The sequence below is a fragment of the Lampris incognitus genome, chromosome 13 (genome assembly GCF_029633865.1).
Source record: "Lampris incognitus isolate fLamInc1 chromosome 13, fLamInc1.hap2, whole genome shotgun sequence".
In the NCBI taxonomy this organism is placed as follows: Eukaryota; Metazoa; Chordata; class Actinopteri; order Lampriformes; family Lampridae; genus Lampris; species Lampris incognitus.
This window is the reverse complement of record NC_079223.1, coordinates 48,940,113-48,958,948: the sequence shown is the minus strand read 5'-3', so window position 1 is coordinate 48,958,948 and position 18,836 is coordinate 48,940,113. Positions and strand designations below refer to the sequence as shown.

Sequence of the window (18,836 nt, the reverse complement as noted above, 5' to 3'; positions counted from 1 at the left end):
TTATCGTTACTATCGCTCGGATAATGAACTGCTGCAGTACAGTACACGTTGGGTAATGAACTGGGTGGACACCGCCCCCTGCTGGTGATCCAGAGTTTATACAGTCTGCTAACGTGATAGCCAGCTTCACAGGTCAGTAAATTCCCTCCAACCAGGGAGGGAACAGTCTCTAAGGATACTCTAAGGGAGGAAACTGGTCACAGCATCAGAGCCTGCCTTTAAACGATAACCACACACCCCCCCCCCCCAAAAATCAGCAAATAAACTAATCACAGTGACCTTCAACACCGTCCACCGCACATCTGGGGAAGTCCCCAAAGGAAGCAGCGTGGTAGAGTGGAGTGTGTGGGTTTATGTGGGCTTTCCATGTCACAAGGCACACCAGAAGTGTGTGTGTGTGTGTGTGTGTGTGTGTGTGTGTGTGTGTGTGTGTGTGTGTGTGTGTGTGTGTGTGTGTGTGTGTGTGTGTGTCCTAGGCAGCAACTGAGTTTGCCTTGTCTTTCATTCTCCGCCATGGTAGGCTGCTCTGCTGTGCAAAGACAGCATATCTGTTTGCACATGGACCTGGATGAAAGTAAGGGCGGGGTCCGATCTGGGGTCTGATCCGGGGTCCGATCCGGGGTCTGATCCGGGGTCCGATCTGGGGTCTGATCCGGGGTCCGATCCGGGGTCTGATCCGGGGTCTGATCCGGTGCTGCCTGCCTGCTGCACGGCGGGCAACAGCCGAGGACTGGACGGCTTGAATTATGAATGAGGGAGTCTGATCTGAACACCCTGCAGCCTATCAAACACAAAGACATGTGCAAGAACAAAAACACACAAACCCACACAAATACAAAAACAGGTACACATACATACAAACATGACCTGGACAGCACACAACACAGGCTCTGGACAACATGCACACACACACACACACACAACACAGGCTCTGGACAACATGCACACACACAGACAGACAGACACACACACACACACACACAACACAGGTTGTGGACAACATGCACACACACACAACACAGGCTCTGGACAACATGCACACACACACACACACACAACACAGGCTCTGGACAACATGCACACACACACACACACAACACAGGCTCTGGACAACATGCACAAACACACACACACACCACAGGCTGTGGACAACATGCACACACACACAAAACACAGGCTCTGTACAACATGCACACACACACACACAAACACACACAAACAACACAGGCTCTGGACAACACACACACACACACACACACACACACACACACACACACACACACACACACACACACACACACACACACACAACACAGGCTCTGGACAACATGCACACACAGACACACACACACACACACACACACAAAACACAGGCTCTGTACAACACGCACACACACACACACACAAACACACACACACACACACACACACACACAACACAGGCTGTGGACAACACACACACACACACACACACACACACACACACACACACACACACACACACACACAACACAGGCTCTGGACAACATGCACAAACACACACACACACAGACACACACACACAACACAGGCTGTGGACAAGATGCACACACACAAACACACACACACACACACACACACAGACACACACACACCCCACAGGCTGTGGACAAGATGCATGCTGTGGAAGACAGAGGACATGACTGTGGGAGGGGAGGCTCCAGTAATGTCTGTCCAGAGCTGCCTTCTCTAAGTGTTCATTAGCCGCCAGGGTAGAGGTGTGTCTCTCTCAGGAGGACCGGGACAAGAGACACTGGCCAGGGCCAAGGACACAGTGACGAGACAGCCAGCAGAGGTGTGTGGGGCGTCTCCCTCCATGTGGCCGCCATCGTCCGCCAGACAGATAGAACATAATACTAATAATACTAATAATACTAATAATACTAATACTAATAATAATACTAATAATAATAATATTAATAATACTAATAATAATAATACTAATAATAATACTAATAATAATACTAATAACAATAATACTAATAATACTAATAATAATAATAATACTACTAATAATAATAATAATACTAATAATACTAATAATAATACTAATAATAATACTAATGATAATACTAATAATAATAATAAAGAGTTCTTGTGAGGTGGTAGTTTTAATAACACCGCCTTGTGTAGGAGTGTGTGTCAGGCCATGTAAGGCAGTCTGTATTACAGGCAGCTGTCTGACACACACCATACACACACACACACACACACACACCACCTGGACACAGGACAGACACACACACACACTACCTGCACACAGGACAGAAACACTGCCTGGACACAGGACACACACACACACACACACACACACACTGCCTGTACACACACACTGCCTGGACACAGGACACACACACACACACCACCTGGACACAGGACACACACACACTGCCTGGACACAGGACACACACACTACCTGGACACAGGACACACACACACACACACACACACACACACACACACTGCCTGTACACACACACTGCCTGGACACAGGACACACACACACACACCACCTGGACACAGGACACACACACACTGCCTGTACACACACACTGCCTGTACACACACACTGCCTGGACACAGGACACACACACACACACCACCTGGACACAGGACACACACTGCCTGGACACACACACACTGCCTGGACACAGGACACACACACACACACACACACACACACACACACACACACACCACCTGGACACAGGACAGACACACAGCCCATCCATGTAAAGAACAACACTTCCTGCAGCCGTGAACTGGGATAAAGTAAACTTCAGTCCACACCAGGGGTTCGGTCCACACCAGGGGTTCGGTCCACACCAGGGGTTCAGTCAACACCAGGGGTTCGGTCCACACCAGGGGTTCAGTCCACGCCAGGGGTTCAGTCCACACCAGGGGTTCGGTCCACGCCAGGGGTTCGGTCCACACCAGGGGTTCGGTCCACGCCAGGGGTTCGGTCCACACCAGGGGTTCGGTCCACACCAGGGGTTCGGTCCACACCAGGGGTTCTGTCAACGCCAGGGGTTCGGTCCACACCAGGGGTTCGGTCCACGCCAGGGGTTCGGTCCACACCAGGGGTTCGGTCCACGCCAGGGGTTCGGTCCACGCCAGGGGTTCGGTCCACACCAGGGGTTCGGTCCACACCAGGGGTTCAGTCCACACCAGGGGTTCGGTCCACGCCAGGGGTTCAGTCCACGCCAGGGGTTCGGTCCACGCCAGGGGTTCAGTCCACACCAGGGGTTCAGAAACATAAACTGGACAGAACCAGTTGGATAAGACGGGACAACATTTCATGAGTCCAAAACACACTTGTTCCGGCTCAGATCCCCGTGGTACCTCCGGCTTGGTCGGGCGTCCCTACAGACACAACTGGCCCTGTCTGTGGGTGGGAAGCCGGATGTGGGTATGTGTCCTGGTCGCTGCACTAGCGCCTCCTCTGGTCGGTCGGGGCGCCTGTTCAGGGGGGAGGGGGGACTGTGGAGAATAGCGTGATCCTCCCACGCGTTACGTGCCCCTGGTGAAACTCCTCACTGTCAGGTGAAAAGAAGCGGCTGGTGACTCCACATGTATGGGAGGAGGCGTGTGGTAGTCTGCAGCCCTCCCCGGATTGGCAGAGGAGGTGGAGCAGAGACCGGGACGGATCAGAAGAGTGGGGAGGGGGAGGAGCAGAGACCGGGAGGGATCAGAAGAGTGGGGAGGGGGAGGAGCAGAGACCGGGAGGGATCAGAAGAGCGGGGAGGGGGAGGAGCAGAGACCGGGACGGATCAGAAGAGCGGGGAGGGGGAGGAGCAGAGACCGGGAGGGATCAGAAGAGCGGGGAGGGGGAGGAGCAGAGACCGGGACGGATCAGAAGAGTGGGGAGGGGGAGGAGCAGAGACCGGGACGGCTCAGAAGAGTGGGGAGGGGGAGGAGCAGAGACCGGGACGGCTCAGAAGAGTGGGGAGGGGGAGGAGCAGAGACCGGGACGGATCAGAAGAGCGGGGAGGGGGAGGAGCAGAGACCGGGACGGCTCAGAAGAGTGGGGAGGGGGAGGAGCAGAGACCGGGACGGATCAGAAGAGCGGGGAGGGGGAGGAGCAGCGACCGGGACGGATCAGAAGAGCGGGGAGGGGGAGGAGCAGAGACCGGGAGGGATCAGAAGAGTGGGGAGGGGGAGGAGCAGAGACCGGGACGGATCAGAAGAGTGGGGGGGGGGAGGAGCAGAGACCGGGACGGCTCAGAAGAGTGGGGAGGGGGAGGAGCAGAGACCAGGACGGATCAGAAGAGTGGGGAGGGGGAGGAGCAGAGACCAGGACGGATCAGAAGAGTGGGGAGGACGGGGCGTGAAGGCAGAATGAACAGAGCGTTCTCTCACCTGCTACACTCGGTCAGCGTGACCCGCAGCCGGCCCTCCACCAGCTTGCTGTCCTGGATCGACAGGTCCGGGTCAGAGGTCGAACCCAGCGGGGGCTGAACTTGAAACGGGAAAAAAGGTTTGTACCTGGTGGGAGAAAGAAGAGACGGGTAGTGGATGAGTTGGACTGCTTTGGACCGTCTACGTCTCCCGTCAGGAGTGGCGCCTTTGACCGATGCAGGAGATCCTGCAGTTTGGTTTCATTTCTGTCTTGTTTTGCGTTGACAATATATTTTCAAATTCTTTGTTCTGGTGTTGTGTGTTGTTTTGGTGTTGTGCATGGTTCTGGTGCTGTGTGTTGTTCTGGTGTTGTGCATGGTTCTGGTGCTGTGTGTTGTTTTGGTGTTGTGCATGGTTCTGGTGTTGTGCGTTGTTCTGGTGTTGTGCGTTGTTTTAGTGTTGTGCATGGTTCTGGTGCTGTGTGTTGTTCTGGTGTTGTGCATGGTTCTGGTGCTGTGTGTTGTTTTGGTGTCGTGCATGGTTCTGGTGTTGTGCGTTGTTCTGGTGTTGTGCATGGTTCTGGTGTTGTGCGTTGTTCGGGTGTTGTGCATGGTTCTGGTGTGCGTTGTTCAGGTGTTGTGCATGGTTCTGGTGTTGTGCGTTGTTCTGGTGCTGTGTGTTGTTTTGGTGTTGTGCGTTGTTCTGGTGTTGTGCATGGTTCTGGTGTTGTGCATGGTTCTGGTGTTGTGCGTTGTTCTGGTGCTGTGCGTTGTTTTGGTGTTGTGCGTTGTTCTGGTGCTGTGCGTTGTTTTGGTGTTGTGCATGGTTCTGGTGTTGTGCGTTGTTTTGGTGTTGTGCATGGTTCTGGTGTTGTGCGTGGTTTTGGTGTCGTGTGGTTCTGGTGTTGTGCATGGTTCTGGTGTTGTGCGTGGTTTTGGTGTCGTGTGGTTCTGGTATTGTGCGTTGTTTTGGTGTTGTGCATGGTTCTGGTGTTGTGCGTGGTTCTGGTGTTGTGCATGGTTCTGGTGTTGTGTGTGGTTTTGGTGTTGTGCATGGTTCTAGTGTTGTGCGTGGTTTTGGTGTCGTGTGGTTCTGGTATTGTGCGTTGTTTTGGTGTTGTGCATGGTTCTGGTGTTGTGCGTTGTTCTGGTGCTGTTCGTTGTTTTGGTGTTGTATATGGTTCTGGTGTTGTTCGTTGTTTTGGTGTTGTGCATGGTTCTGGTGTTGTGCATGGTTCTGGTGTTGTTCGTTGTTTTGGTGTTGTGCATGGTTCTGGTGCTGTGCGTGGTTCTGGTGTTGTGCATGGTTCTGGTGCTGTGCGTTGTTTTGGTGTTGTGCGTTGTTCTGGTGCTGTGCGTTGTTTTGGTGTTGTGCATGGTTCTGGTGTTGTGCGTTGTTTTGGTGTTGTGCATGGTTCTGGTGTTGTGCGTGGTTTTGGTGTCGTGTGGTTCTGGTGTTGTGCATGGTTCTGGTGTTGTGCGTGGTTTTGGTGTCGTGTGGTTCTGGTATTGTGCGTTGTTTTGGTGTTGTGCATGGTTCTGGTGTTGTGCGTGGTTCTGGTGTTGTGCATGGTTCTGGTGTTGTGCGTGGTTTTGGTGTTGTGCATGGTTCTAGTGTTGTGCGTGGTTTTGGTGTCGTGTGGTTCTGGTATTGTGTGTTGTTTTGGTGTTGTGCATGGTTCTGGTGTTGTGCGTTGTTCTGGTGCTGTGTGTTGTTTTGGTGTTGTGCATGGTTCTGGTGCTGTGCGTGGTTCTGGTGTTGTGCATGGTTCTGGTGTTGTGCGTTGTTCTGGTGCTGTGTGTTGTTTTGGTGTTGTGCATGGTTCTGGTGCTGTGCGTGGTTCTAGTGTTGTGCGTGGTTTTGGTGTCGTGTGGTTCTGGTATTGTGTGTTGTTTTGGTGTTGTGCATGGTTCTGGTGTTGTGCGTTGTTCTGGTGCTGTGTGTTGTTTTGGTGTTGTGCATGGTTCTGGTGCTGTGCGTGGTTCTGGTGTTGTGCATGGTTCTGGTGTTGTGCATGGTTCTGGTGTTGTGTGTTGTTCTGGTGCTGTGCATGGTTCTGGTGCTGTGCGTGGTTCTGGTGTTGTGCATGGTTCTGGTGTTGTGTGTTGTTCTGGTGTTGTGCATGGTTCTGGTGTTGTGCGTGGTTCTGGTGTTGTGTGTTGTTCTGGTGTTGTTCGTTGTTTTGGTGTTGTGCATGGTTCTGGTGTTGTGTGTTGTTCTGGTGTTGTGCATGGTTCTGGTGTTGTGTGTTGTTCTGGTGTTGTGCATGATTCTGGTGTTGTGCATGGTTCTGGTGTTGTGCATGGTTCTGGTGTTGTGTGTTGTTCTGGTGTTGTGCATGGTTCTGGTGTTGTGTGTTGTTCTGGTGTTGTGCATGATTCTGGTGTTGTGTGTTGTTCTGGTGTTGTGCATGGTTCTGGTGTTGTGTGTTGTTCTGGTGTTGTGCATGATTCTGGTGTTGTGCATGGTTCTGGTGTTGTGCATGGTTGTGGTGTTGTGTGTTGTTCTGGTGTTGTGCATGGTTCTGGTGTTGTGCGTTTCTGCTAAGGACATTAAACATGCCGGCTGGTGGGGAAGTGCGGTGTGACTTCCTGAGTCTTGCTTACTGCCACTTATTACAGACAGGGGACAGGATTCACGTAACACCACAAGAAGCAACGAAGAGGTCTGACCCACTACTCCACCCTCCTGATCCGTCCCGGTCTCTGCTCCACCCCCTCTGCTGATCCGGGGAGGGCTGCAGACCACCACAGGCCTCCTCCCATACATGTGGAGTCACCAGCCGCTTCTTTTCACCTGACAGTGAGGAGTTTCACCAGGGGGAGGTAGCACGTGGGAGGATCACGCTATTCCCCCCAGTTCCCCCTCCCCTCTGAACAGGCACCCTGACCAACCAGAGGAGGCGCTAGTGCAGCGACCAGGACACATACCCACATCTGAGAAAAAAACAAATGAATGTCCATCCATCCATCATCCAAACCGCTGATCCTGCTCTCAGGGTGGTGGGGATGCTGGAGCCTATCCCAGCAGCCACTGGGGAGACACCCAGGACAGGCCAGGACAGGACAGCCCCCCACCCCACCCCACACACACACACACACACACCTAGGGGCAATGTAGTACGGCCGAGTCACCTGACCTCCATGTCTTTGGACTGTGGGAGGAACCGGAGCCCCCGGAGGAAACCCACACACACGGGGAGAACATGCACACTCCACACAGAGGACGACCCGGGACGACCCCCAAGGTTGGACTACCCCGGGGCTCGAACCCACGACCTTCTTGCTGTGAGGCGACCGGGCTAACCACTGCTCCACCGTGCCGCCCAACAAATGAATGTGACATAATTAATTATCAACGACAGCTTAAGGGGGTTGATGCTTTTTGCGGTTTTTATTTAATACATTTCATAACCTCACACAATTATCAGCTGCTGAGCTTTCTGTCCAGATATTTACTATCATTATACACTTGGGTGTGTGTGTGTGTGTGTGTGTGTGTGTGTGTGTGTGGGCCCTGTGATGGCCTGGTGGCCTGTCCAGGGCCGCCTAGTGACTGCTGGGATAGGCTCCAGCATCCCCGCCACCCTGAGAGCAGGATAAGCAGTTTGGATAATGGATGGATGGATTGACGGACGGACGGATGGATGGATGGATGGATGGATGGATGGATGGATGGATGGATGGATGGACGGATGGATGGATGGACGGATGGACGGATGGACGGATGGACGGACGGATGGATGGATGGACGGATGGACGGATGGACGGACGGACGGATGGACGGACGGACGGATGCATCGATGGATGGATGGATGGACGGACGGATGGATGGATGGACGGACGGATGGATGGATGGACGGACGGATGGACGGACGGATTGATGGATGGATGGACGGATTGATGGATGGATGGACGGACGGATTGATGGATGGACGGACGGATGGATGGATGGACGGACGGACGGACGGACGGACGGACGGACGGACGGATGGACGGATTGATGGATGGATGGACAGATGGATGGACGGACGGATGGATGGATGGATGGACGGACGGATGGATGGATGGACGGACGGACGGATGGATGGATGGATGGACGGACGGACGGATTGATGGATGGATGGACGGATTGATGGATGGATGGACGGACGGATTGATGGATGGACGGACGGATGGACGGACGGATGGATGGATGGACGGACGGACGGACGGACGGACGGACGGATTGATGGATGGATGGACAGATGGATGGACGCATCGATGGATGGATGGACGGACGGATGGATGGATGGATGGACGGACGGATGGATGGATGGATGGATGGACGGATGGATGGACGGACGGACGGATGGATGGACGGACGGATGGATGGACGGACGGATGGACAGACGGATGGACGGATTGATGGATGGATGGACGGACGGACGGATTGATGGATGGATGGACGGATGGACGGACGGATGGATGGACGGACGGATGGACGGACGGATGGACGGATGGACGGACGGATTGATGGACGGACGGATGGATGGACGGACGGACGGATGGATGGACGGACGGACGGATGGATGGATGGAAGAACACCAGTCATGTTACATGATGACTTGTCAAACCTGGGCTAACTTGTTCAACATGAAGATGTGAACACGCCGATACTGTCAAATGAAACCACAAACTTGGTGCTTTTGTGTGTAGCGCCCCCGCCCCCCCCCCCCCCCTACTCTGTGTGTGTCTCTAGACGCCGTGACGGGGGATACACTAGGACGGTGGGGCTACGGGTTCGTATACTAATACTCTTCTGAATAGGAGTTAGCTGTTCCCAGCAGCAGAGTGAAGCTTAATGACCCCGGCTCGTTATTCAGAGTGAAATGAGTGGACCAGACAACCTCCTGATATATAGACAGGTCGTGTACTGAATTCAGGAACGGGAACAAGGTGAAGTTGTGACGGCAGCGATGCAAAAAGGCGCACAATCATCAATTATGTTAAATACCCCAAAAAAGAAGATGCAAATAAAGAATAGCCGGAGGCGACACGGGGACTCGAACCACCGATCCCTGTGTTGGTAGGCAACGGAGTAGACCACCGCACCACCCGGACGCCCCCCCTACGTAGATCTGTTTTGTTTTTAAAGAACCACGCATGAGGGAGAAGCAGTGCACCACACCACCACGCGGACAGACAACACAACTACACAACTACCACCACACCACCACGCGGACAGACAACACAACTACACAACTACACAACGCCACGACCACACAGGAAACAAACACGTACGGATGACAGAGACCACGAGTGAGGAGCGTTTCACACTTCGGCCGTGGGTTTTGTTTCTTCACGGCAGAGGAAACGCATGAGGGTGTGTACGTTTGTGTGCGTGGGTCTGAAACCCACATGATCCGCTGTCATGCTATTGCTCGAGTGGCGGAGTTCACACCGACAGCGTCACGGTGGGGAAAATGAATGGACCACATTAAAGACACGCACATTTATCTTTCTAAGAACAGGCTCAGACCAGCGAGATAAGAGACACATGAGGAAGAGGAGGAAGAGGAAGAGCAAGAGAAGTCACAGGAAACTCTCAGTGGAACATGAACCAGATGTCAAGATAACATGGAGGAAGAGGAGGAACCTGAGTTTCCCCCTCAGAGACAGAAGGGCATGCCTGTGTGTGTCTGTGTCTGTGTGTGTGTGTGTGTGTGTCTGTGTGCCTTTGTGAGTGTGTGTGTGTGTGTGTGTGTGTCTGTGTGCCTTTGTGAGTGTGTCTGTGTGTGTGTGTGTGTCTGCATGCATGTGTGTCTGTGTGCCTTTGTGAGTGTGTCTGTGTGTGTGTGTGTCTGTGTGCCTTTGTGAGTGTGTCTGTGTGTGTGTGTGTCTGTGTCTGTGTGCATGTGCCTGTGTGTGTGTGTGTCTGTGTGCATGTGCCTGTGTGTGTGCATGCCTGTGTGTGTGTGTGAGTGTGTGTGCATTTGTGTGTGTGTGCGTGTGTCTGTGGGCATGTGCCTGTGTGTGTGTGTGTGTGTCTGTGTGCTTGTGCCTGTGTGTATGTGTGTGCATGCGCGTGTGTGTGTGTGTGTGTGTGTGTGTGTGTGCGCACGCGCATGCTTATGTGGGTGTCTGTGTGCGTGCATGAGTATGTGTGTCTATGTCTGTGTGTGTGTCTGTGTTTGTATGTGTGTGTCTGTGCATGTGCTTGTGTGTCTGTGTGCCTGTGTGTGCGTGCATGTCTGTGTGCATGTGCCTGTGTGTGTCTGTCTGTGTATGTGTGTGTGCGTGCGTCTGTGTGCATGTGTGCGTATGCTTGTGTGTCTGTGCATGCGTGCCTGTGTGTGTGCGTGTCTGTATGCATGTGCCTGTGTTTGTCTGTGTGTGCGTGCGTGCGTGTGTCTGTGTATGTGTGCTTGTGTGTCTGTGTGTCTATGTGTGTGTGTCTGTGTGTTTGTGTGTGTGTGTGTGTGTGTGCGGGCGCGCATGCTTATGTGGGTGTCTATGTGCGTGCGTGAGTATGTGTGTCTATGTCTGTGTGTGTGTCTGTGTTTGTATGTGTGTGTCTGTGTGTGTGTGCATGTGCTTGCGTGTCTGTGTGCCTGTGTGTGCGTGCATGTCTGTGTGCATGTGCCTGTGTGTGTCTGTCTGTGTATGTGTGTGTGCATGCGGGTGTGTGCGTGCATGCTCATGTGTGTGCGTGCGTCTGTATGCATGTGTGCGTATGCTTGTGTGTCTGTGCATGCGTACCTGTGTGTGTGCGTGTGTCTGTGTGCATGTGCCTGTGTTTGTCTGTGTGTGCATGCGTGCGTGTGTCTGTGTGCGTGTGCCTGTGTGTGTGTGTGTCTGTGTTTGTGTGTGTGTGCGCGCGCGCATGCTTATGTGGGTGTCTGTGTGCGTGCGTGAGTATGTGTGTCTATGTCTGTGTGTGTGTCTGTGTTTGTATGTGTGTGTCTGTGTGTGTCTGTGTGCATGTGCTTGTGTGTCTGTGTGCCTGTGTGTGCGTGCATGTCTGTGTGCCTGTGTGTGCGTGTGTCTGTCTGTGTATGTGTGTTAGCATGCGGGTGTGTGCGTGCATGCTCGTGTGTGTGCGTGCGTCTGTGTTTGTGTGTGCGTATGCTTGTGTCTGTGCATGCGTGCCTGTGTGTGTGTCTGTGTGCATGTGCCTGTGTTTGTCTGTGTGTGCGTGCGTGCGTGTGTCTGTTTGCGTGTGCTTGTGTGTCTGTGTTTGTGTGTGCGCGTGTGCATGTGTCTATGTGTGTGTGCGCACGTGCTTGTGTGTCTGTGTGTGCGTGCGTGCGTCTGTGTGCCTGTGTGTGCATGTGTATGTCTGTGTGCATGTGGGTCTGTGTGTGTGTGTGTGTGTGTGTGTGTGCATGCGTACATGTGCCTGTTTGTGTGTGTGTGTGTGTGTGTGTTTGTGTGTGTGTGTGTGTGTGTGTGTGCATGTGCGCATGTGTATCTGTGTGCATGTGTGTGTGCACGTGTATGTCTGTCTGTGTGGCTGTGTGTATGTGCGTGTGTCTGTGTGCGTGTGTGTGTGTGTGTGTGTGTGTGTGTGTGTGTGTTTTGTGGTGAGGTCCTCTGCTCCAAACGGCACAGGAAGCTGCAGCCTTTACGGACATTGTGCAGTGTTGGAGGCACTGTCAGCCCTGTCTCAGACACACACACACACACACACACACACACACTCATGTTGAACGCCTGCTCTCCACAGAAACACACAACACACCCAGCTGAGGTATTCGTCCATGACACACCTTCACAGAGTTTCAGTGTGTTGTGTTGTGTGGTGTATTGGTTAGCTATCTCTTGCAGGCATCATGATGTGTGGGAAATGTGAAACACGACAGTCACAAGTTCTCAGAGCCCAAACTGAGCACTTAAACCCCTCATCTACTCTGACCAGGAGCAACTAACAAATAAAACTGCAGTACTGCAGGTATAATGCAGTACTGCAGTACTGCAGGTATAATGATGTGAACTGGGAGAAGACACACAAATCTTAACTTTTTAAGCTGTAACCAGCAGATCTTTACTGGCTACATGACCACAGTGATGAACTAATGACCAGAAGAAGTGATTAATCGACGGTCTCATTGCCAATTCACCTGCACACAACACAACCTGTCCTCATCTCACCACAGACATGAACTAATGCGACAGAATGAATCAACGCAATGCAACACAAGACATAAAAGCCACATTAGTGTGCTGTAAGTCATGTCTTCATACATCTTGACGCGTGGTGAAGACATGGTGAAAATGTGAACTGGTTTGTGTTGACAGATTCACACTTTACACCGACAGGAAAAACCTGCTGGCCTGTGGTGTTATCACCATCACACCTGCTAGCACGCCTTCACGCCAAAGTCTTATCATTTTTGAAAATGAGAAGGGTAAACTTATTAATGCTGTGATCAGTGTGTCTGTCACTTGACAGTGACCCACACAGATGTGCAACAACAGTTTGCAAGCAAAACAAAATTAAGACACAATGTGGAAGTGCTGTCGACTGTTGACAGCAAGGGACTGAACGGGGAAGTGATTGTTCGAGCCAAATGAAAGTAATAAGTCATGATGTTTCAGACAACACATAACTGGGGTCACATGGTGGCTTCTGCTGTACCAAATATAAATACTTTGTCAGTATTTATATTACTGATGAAAGTGACCTTCTCATGTGCTCAAATGTCAAATCTGCAGCATTGCCATATAAATCAGTGAGTCTACCGCGGCACTCTAAGTGCCAGCTTGTGATTCCCACTGGCGCTAATCACATTAAACATGGGTAATAAATATTTATGTTCTCACTGTACTCATAAGGAGGCCTGTGGGAAACTGTCTACCAAATATATGTTACTTCCTTACGAAACTATGACGAGATGTTGGCTCAACAAGCTAAGTAAGCTAACAGTAAAGTGGTGTGGATGGAGCGGACCTTGCCCCCGCTACTGGAGAATGTGAAAACAATGAAGGTCATCACCTGGCCTTAAGGCTTACCCCATGCAACTCAATCCAGATCTTCATCATCATTATCATCTTCAGCCGCTTCTCAGGGTCAGGTCGCGGTGGCAAGCCAAATAGGGCGCTCCAGACGTCCCTCTCCCCAGCAACAACCTCCAGCTTCTCCTGGGGGATCCCAAGGCATTCCCAAGCCAGATTGGACATGTAGTCCTTCCAGCGAGTTCTGGGTCTACCCCGGGGTCTCCTCCCAGCGGGCCAGTAAGTAAGACGTCCCTCTCCCCAGCAACAACCTCCAGCTCCTCCTGGGGGATCCCAAGCCGTTCCGAGGCCAAATTGGCCATGTAGTCCCTCCAGCGAGTTCTGGGTCTACCCCGGGGTCTCCTCCTAGTGGGCCATGCCCGGACAACCTCCAAAGGAAGGAGCCCAGGAAGCAGCAGACAGGTACCGGGAGGCCAGAAGGGCTGCGGCTTCAGCAGTCATGGAAGCAAAACTCGGGTGTGGGAGAAGTTCGGCGAGGCTATGGAGGAGGAGTTTTGGTTGGCTTCAAGGAAGTTCTGGCAAACCATTCGGCGACTCAGGAAGGGGAAGCAGGGCTTGACTCAGGCTGTGTTCAGCCGGGGAGGAGAACTGTTGACCCAGACTGAGGATGTTGTCGAGTGCTGGAAATAACACTTTGAGGAGCTCCTGAACCCGACAATCCAGATCAATTGGACAAAATTTATTCCACAAATCAATATCATCCAAGTATCAAATTTTGAAAAAGTGAAGACACATCAGGTATTGCAAGTGATATAAGAAAGGAATCCCTGGTTTAACTTCAAGCTCCAGTGCTTCTACACACCAGACCTTTTTTTATAATTATAAGTGTGTGATTTCTTAGTCAAGTACCCACACTAAATTTCCTGCCCGGAATGAAAAAATGTCAGTACAGTTTTCACTCCTATTCACGAGTATGTTGATGAATACCAATCCCTTGTAAGCGAAAACTTGTGTTCATGGTACAACTGATTAGCATAAAGAGATACCCATAAATCCCCATAAGAGCAAGAGAACAGGGTCCTCATTCAACAGGAGAACAGAAAAATGCCCTGAAGACCGAAAAAGAACTTTCCAGAATCAAAGGTAGACGTTATATTCAACCATGAACCATTTCAAAACACATTTTATTCAGCAGTGTTAGCAGGGGCATTTTATTGTACCTGTACCTGTACCTATCATCAAGAAATAATTGCATGGGTTTATTCATTGTCCCAATTGAATTGGCGTATTGGTGAATTTAAGCTAAATGAATTGCTGTATATTGACAACCCAGCCACTGGTAATGCAGAAGCCAGTGCATTCTTAGTGCTGGTACCAAGCCTGGATAAATGGGGAAGGTTGCGTCAGGAAGGGCATCTGGTGTAAAATCTTTGCCAAATCAAATATGCAGATCATAAATCAGATTTCCATACCGGATCGGTCAAGGCCCGGATTACCAACAACTGCCACTGGTGCTGTTGGCCAGCGGGGTGCTGGTGGAAACTATGCTACTGTTGGGGGAAGGAGAAGGAGAGGGGGAAAGCATGTCCAGAGGCAGTGGGAGAGGAGGAAGGGTAGAGTGTGGAGGTGAGAGTCGGAACTGTGACTGGTAAAGGGAAAGAGCTGGCTGATATGATGGCGAGAAGAAAGGTAGAAATACTGTGTGTGCAAGAGACCAGGTGGAAGGGGGGTAAGGCCAGGAGCATCAGAGGTGGGTTCAAACTCTTCTAACATGGTGCAGATGGGAGGAGAAATGGGGTAGGAGTAATTCTGAAGGATGATTATGTCAAGAGTGTAGAGGAGAAGAGAGTGTTGAACAGAGTGATGAGTATGAAGCTGGAAATCGAAGGTGGGATGATAAATGTTATCAGCCCAAGTTGGGTGTAAGATGGATAAGAAAGAAGAATTCTGGAGTGAGTTGGATGACATGGTGGAGAGGGTACTCAAGGAGGAGAGAGTGGTGATTGGAGCAGACTTCAATGGGCATGTTGGTGAAGGGGACAGAGGTGATGAGGAGGTGATGGGTAGGTATGGTGTCAAAGAGAGGAATGTGGAAGGACAGATGGTGGAGGACTTTGCAAAAAGGATGGAAATGGCTGAGGTGAATACATATTTCAAGAATAGGGAGGAACACAGGATGATGTATAAGAGTGGAGGAAAATGCACACAGTGGACTATCTTATGCAGGAGGCACAATCTTTAAAGGGATTGGAGACTGCAAGGTGGTGACAGGGGAGAATGTAGCTAGGCAGCATCGGATTGTGGTCTGTAGGATGACTTTGGAGATCAAGAAGAGGAAGAGAGTGAAGGCAGAGCCAAGGATCAAATGGTGGAAGTTGAAGAAGGACGATTGTTGTGTGGAGTTCAGGGAGGAGTTAAGACAGGCACTGGGTGGTAGTGAAGAGCTGCTGGATGGCTGGGCAACCAATGCAGAAATAGTGAGGGAGACAGCTAAGAAGGTAAGAAGGTGTGTCATCTGGACAAAGGAAGACAAGGAGACTTGGTGGTGGAATGAGGAAGTACAGCAAATTATACAGAGGACGAGTTAGCAAAGAAGAAGCGGGATAGTCAGAGAGATGAAGAAAGTGGACAGGAGTAGAAGGAGATTTGGCGTAAGGCAAAGAGAGAGGTGCTGAAGGAAAAGGAAAAGGCGTATGGCGAATTGTATGAGAAGAAGAGAGTGCAGGCAGGGTGGAGTGGGTGGAGAAGAGTGTCAGGAGTGATTTGCGACAGAAGGGTACCAGCAAGAGTGAAAGGAAAGTTTACAATATGGCTGTGAGACCAGCTATGTTGTATGGTTTGGAGACAGTGGCACGAATGAAAAGACAGGAGGTGGAGCTGGAGGTGGCAGAGTTGAAAATGCTAAGATTTTTCATTGAGAGTGACGAAGAAGGACGGGATTTGGAACGAGTATATTAGAGGGACAGTTCAGGTTGGATGGTTTGAAGACAAAGCAAAAGAGGCAAGATTGAGATGTCTAAAGGAGGTGAATCAAGTGCAAGTGGACTTGGTATGTATCCGTGAAGACGTTTCGCCTCTCATCCAAGAGGCTTCCTCAGTTCGTGCCTTTCTGACTAGACCAAGCTAGTCTGACTGGCTGGTGATGAGACTCAGCATTTATCCTTTAGGAGTCGTTGTCAGAGCTATTGATATGCGTGGCTCTTTGTGATCCGATGTTTACCAACGCCCGTCGCTAACAGAGCCATAGATATGAATCGCTCTTTGGCTGCGCCCGTCGTTATCGAAGCTATTGATTTGCATTTGTTTAGCAGCGACGGTCGTTGGGGGTGTTAGTTTCGACTTCATTGTTCAGTGGTCATGAGAGTGGTTGGAGCCGTTAGTGAGTGACTGTTGTTCTTGGAGGCTAGGCTTCTTGAGTCTCCTGGGTGGAGATGAAAGGACGGCATTGTAAGTGGGAGATAGGTGGTGTCGCAGACCTCCTCCTCTGTTGAGGGATGGTTTTTCCAGTTTCGCATAGATGGCTTCCTTCACCCCTCTTTCAAACCATCTATCGTCTCTGTCCAAAATGTGTACGTTGCTGTCCTTGTTGAAAATTCTCCTGAGTTTCAGGAGAATTTTCAATAAACACCGCATCCCGGTATACTTCAAACCCAGCAACACACTCCGACAAAGACTGGTTCATCCCAAAGACCGTGTACCATACACCCGGAAAAGCAATCTGGTGTATGCTGTACAATGCAATGAGGATTGCACTGACCTATACATAGGAGAAACCAAACAACCACTACACAAACGGATGGCCCAACACAGAAGGCCAAACTCCTCAGGACAAGACTCAGCAGTCTATCTACACCTAAAGGAGAAGACACACTCCTTCCAGGACAGCAACGTACACATTTTGGACAGAGAAGATAGATGGTTTGAAAGAGGGGTGAAGGAAGCCATCTATGCGAAACTGGAAAAACCATCCCTCAACAGAGGAGGAGGTCTGCGACACCACCTATCCCACTTACAATGCCGTCCTTTCATCTCCACCCAGGAGACTCAAGAAGCCTAGCCTCCAAGAACAACGGTCGGTCACTAACAGCTCCAACCACTCTCATGACCACTGAACAATGAAGTCGAAACTAACACCCCCAACCAACGTCGCTGCTAAACAAATGCAAATCAATAGCTCCGATAACGACGAGCGCGGCCAAACATCGCTACACAAAAGAGCCACTCATATCTATGGCTCTGTTAACGACGGGCATTGGTAAACATCGGATCACAAAGAGCCATGGACATCTATAGCTCTGACAATGACTCCTAGAGGATAAATAGCTGAGTCTCATCAGCAGCCAGTCAGACTAGCTTGGTCTAGTCAGCAAGGCACGAACTGAGGAAGCCTCTTGGATGAGAGGCGAAACGTCTTCACGGATATATACCAAGTCCAGTCGCACTTGATTCAACTCCTTTGGATAACCATGACCTGGATGAATGAGAACATTCACAGACAAGATTGAGATGGTTTGAACATGTGTGGAGGACAGATGTTGGTTATATTGATTATATTATTGACAGCCATATATTAACAGAGTGAAAACTTTTCCTAGCCAGATAAGCAGAGTCATGAGCTCATGGAGCCCAAATCTGTACAAGTTTGTACACACTTGTGCACTTGTAGGTTGCACTTTGTCATAAAATGCAACCTACTTTTCTCTTGTGAATCCTAGGGAAAATTATAAACTCAGTCTATTGATGGCACACATAACACAATAGGGATGTAGCGCTCATAGACCACTGCGTTTAATCTCAGAATGATTACTTATCTCTCTTTGGAACACGTGGGGAGTAAGTAACCCAAATACTGAGAGAGCCTGGATGTACATAGGAATGGCTAAGGATTTTTGTGTTGCTCTTTCGTATGAGATCTCGATCATGTACCATGGACAGCCATATGTATGCAGGTTTTCTGTTTAACTCAACAATTCAGCAAGTGATGAAGTCGATCTACAGGTGAGAGAGGCTGATGTGAGTAAAACTTTTAAAAGGTTAAGGCTCATAAAGCTGCTGACCCAGACGGCATCCCTTCCCAAGTCCTCAAGGCATGTAAAACTCAGCTATCTCAAGTTTTTACTGACATTTTTAACCTGCCCCTGTCATTGTATGTGGTTCCACTGTGTTTTAAGAAAACACATTGTAGCGAAGAAAACACCTGTCCTGACTCCTGCCTTAATGATTATCAACCTGTTGCTTTAACCTCTGTTATTATGAAGTGTCTGGAAAGATTTGGTAATATCACACATGTATGTAAAATGTAACATTCCTGCTACCGTTGACCCATTACAGTTTGTCTACTGTTCCAGCAGATCTGTAGATGATGCTAACTCACTTGCTCTGCATACTGCTTTAGTACAGCTTGAAAAGAAAAACACCTACGTCAGAATGTTGTTTATTGATGATAGTTCTGCTTTTAATACAATTGTACCATCCAAACTGGTGTTGAAACTCGGAGCTCTTGGTCTGGGCAACTCCATCTAT

At 50.5% G+C, this 18,836-nt stretch overlaps 1 protein-coding gene across 1 annotated transcript in view; it reads right to left on the bottom strand.

Moving 5' to 3' along the window:
* Positions 1-18,836, bottom strand: part of pdzd8 (PDZ domain containing 8) — a 108,097-nt gene that overhangs the window by 62,129 nt on the left and 27,132 nt on the right. Inside the window, exon 2 of the mRNA XM_056292003.1 lies at positions 4,399-4,524. Within this exon, the coding sequence (XP_056147978.1) occupies positions 4,399-4,524 (126 nt within the window). The remainder of the gene's footprint in view (positions 1-4,398; positions 4,525-18,836) is intronic.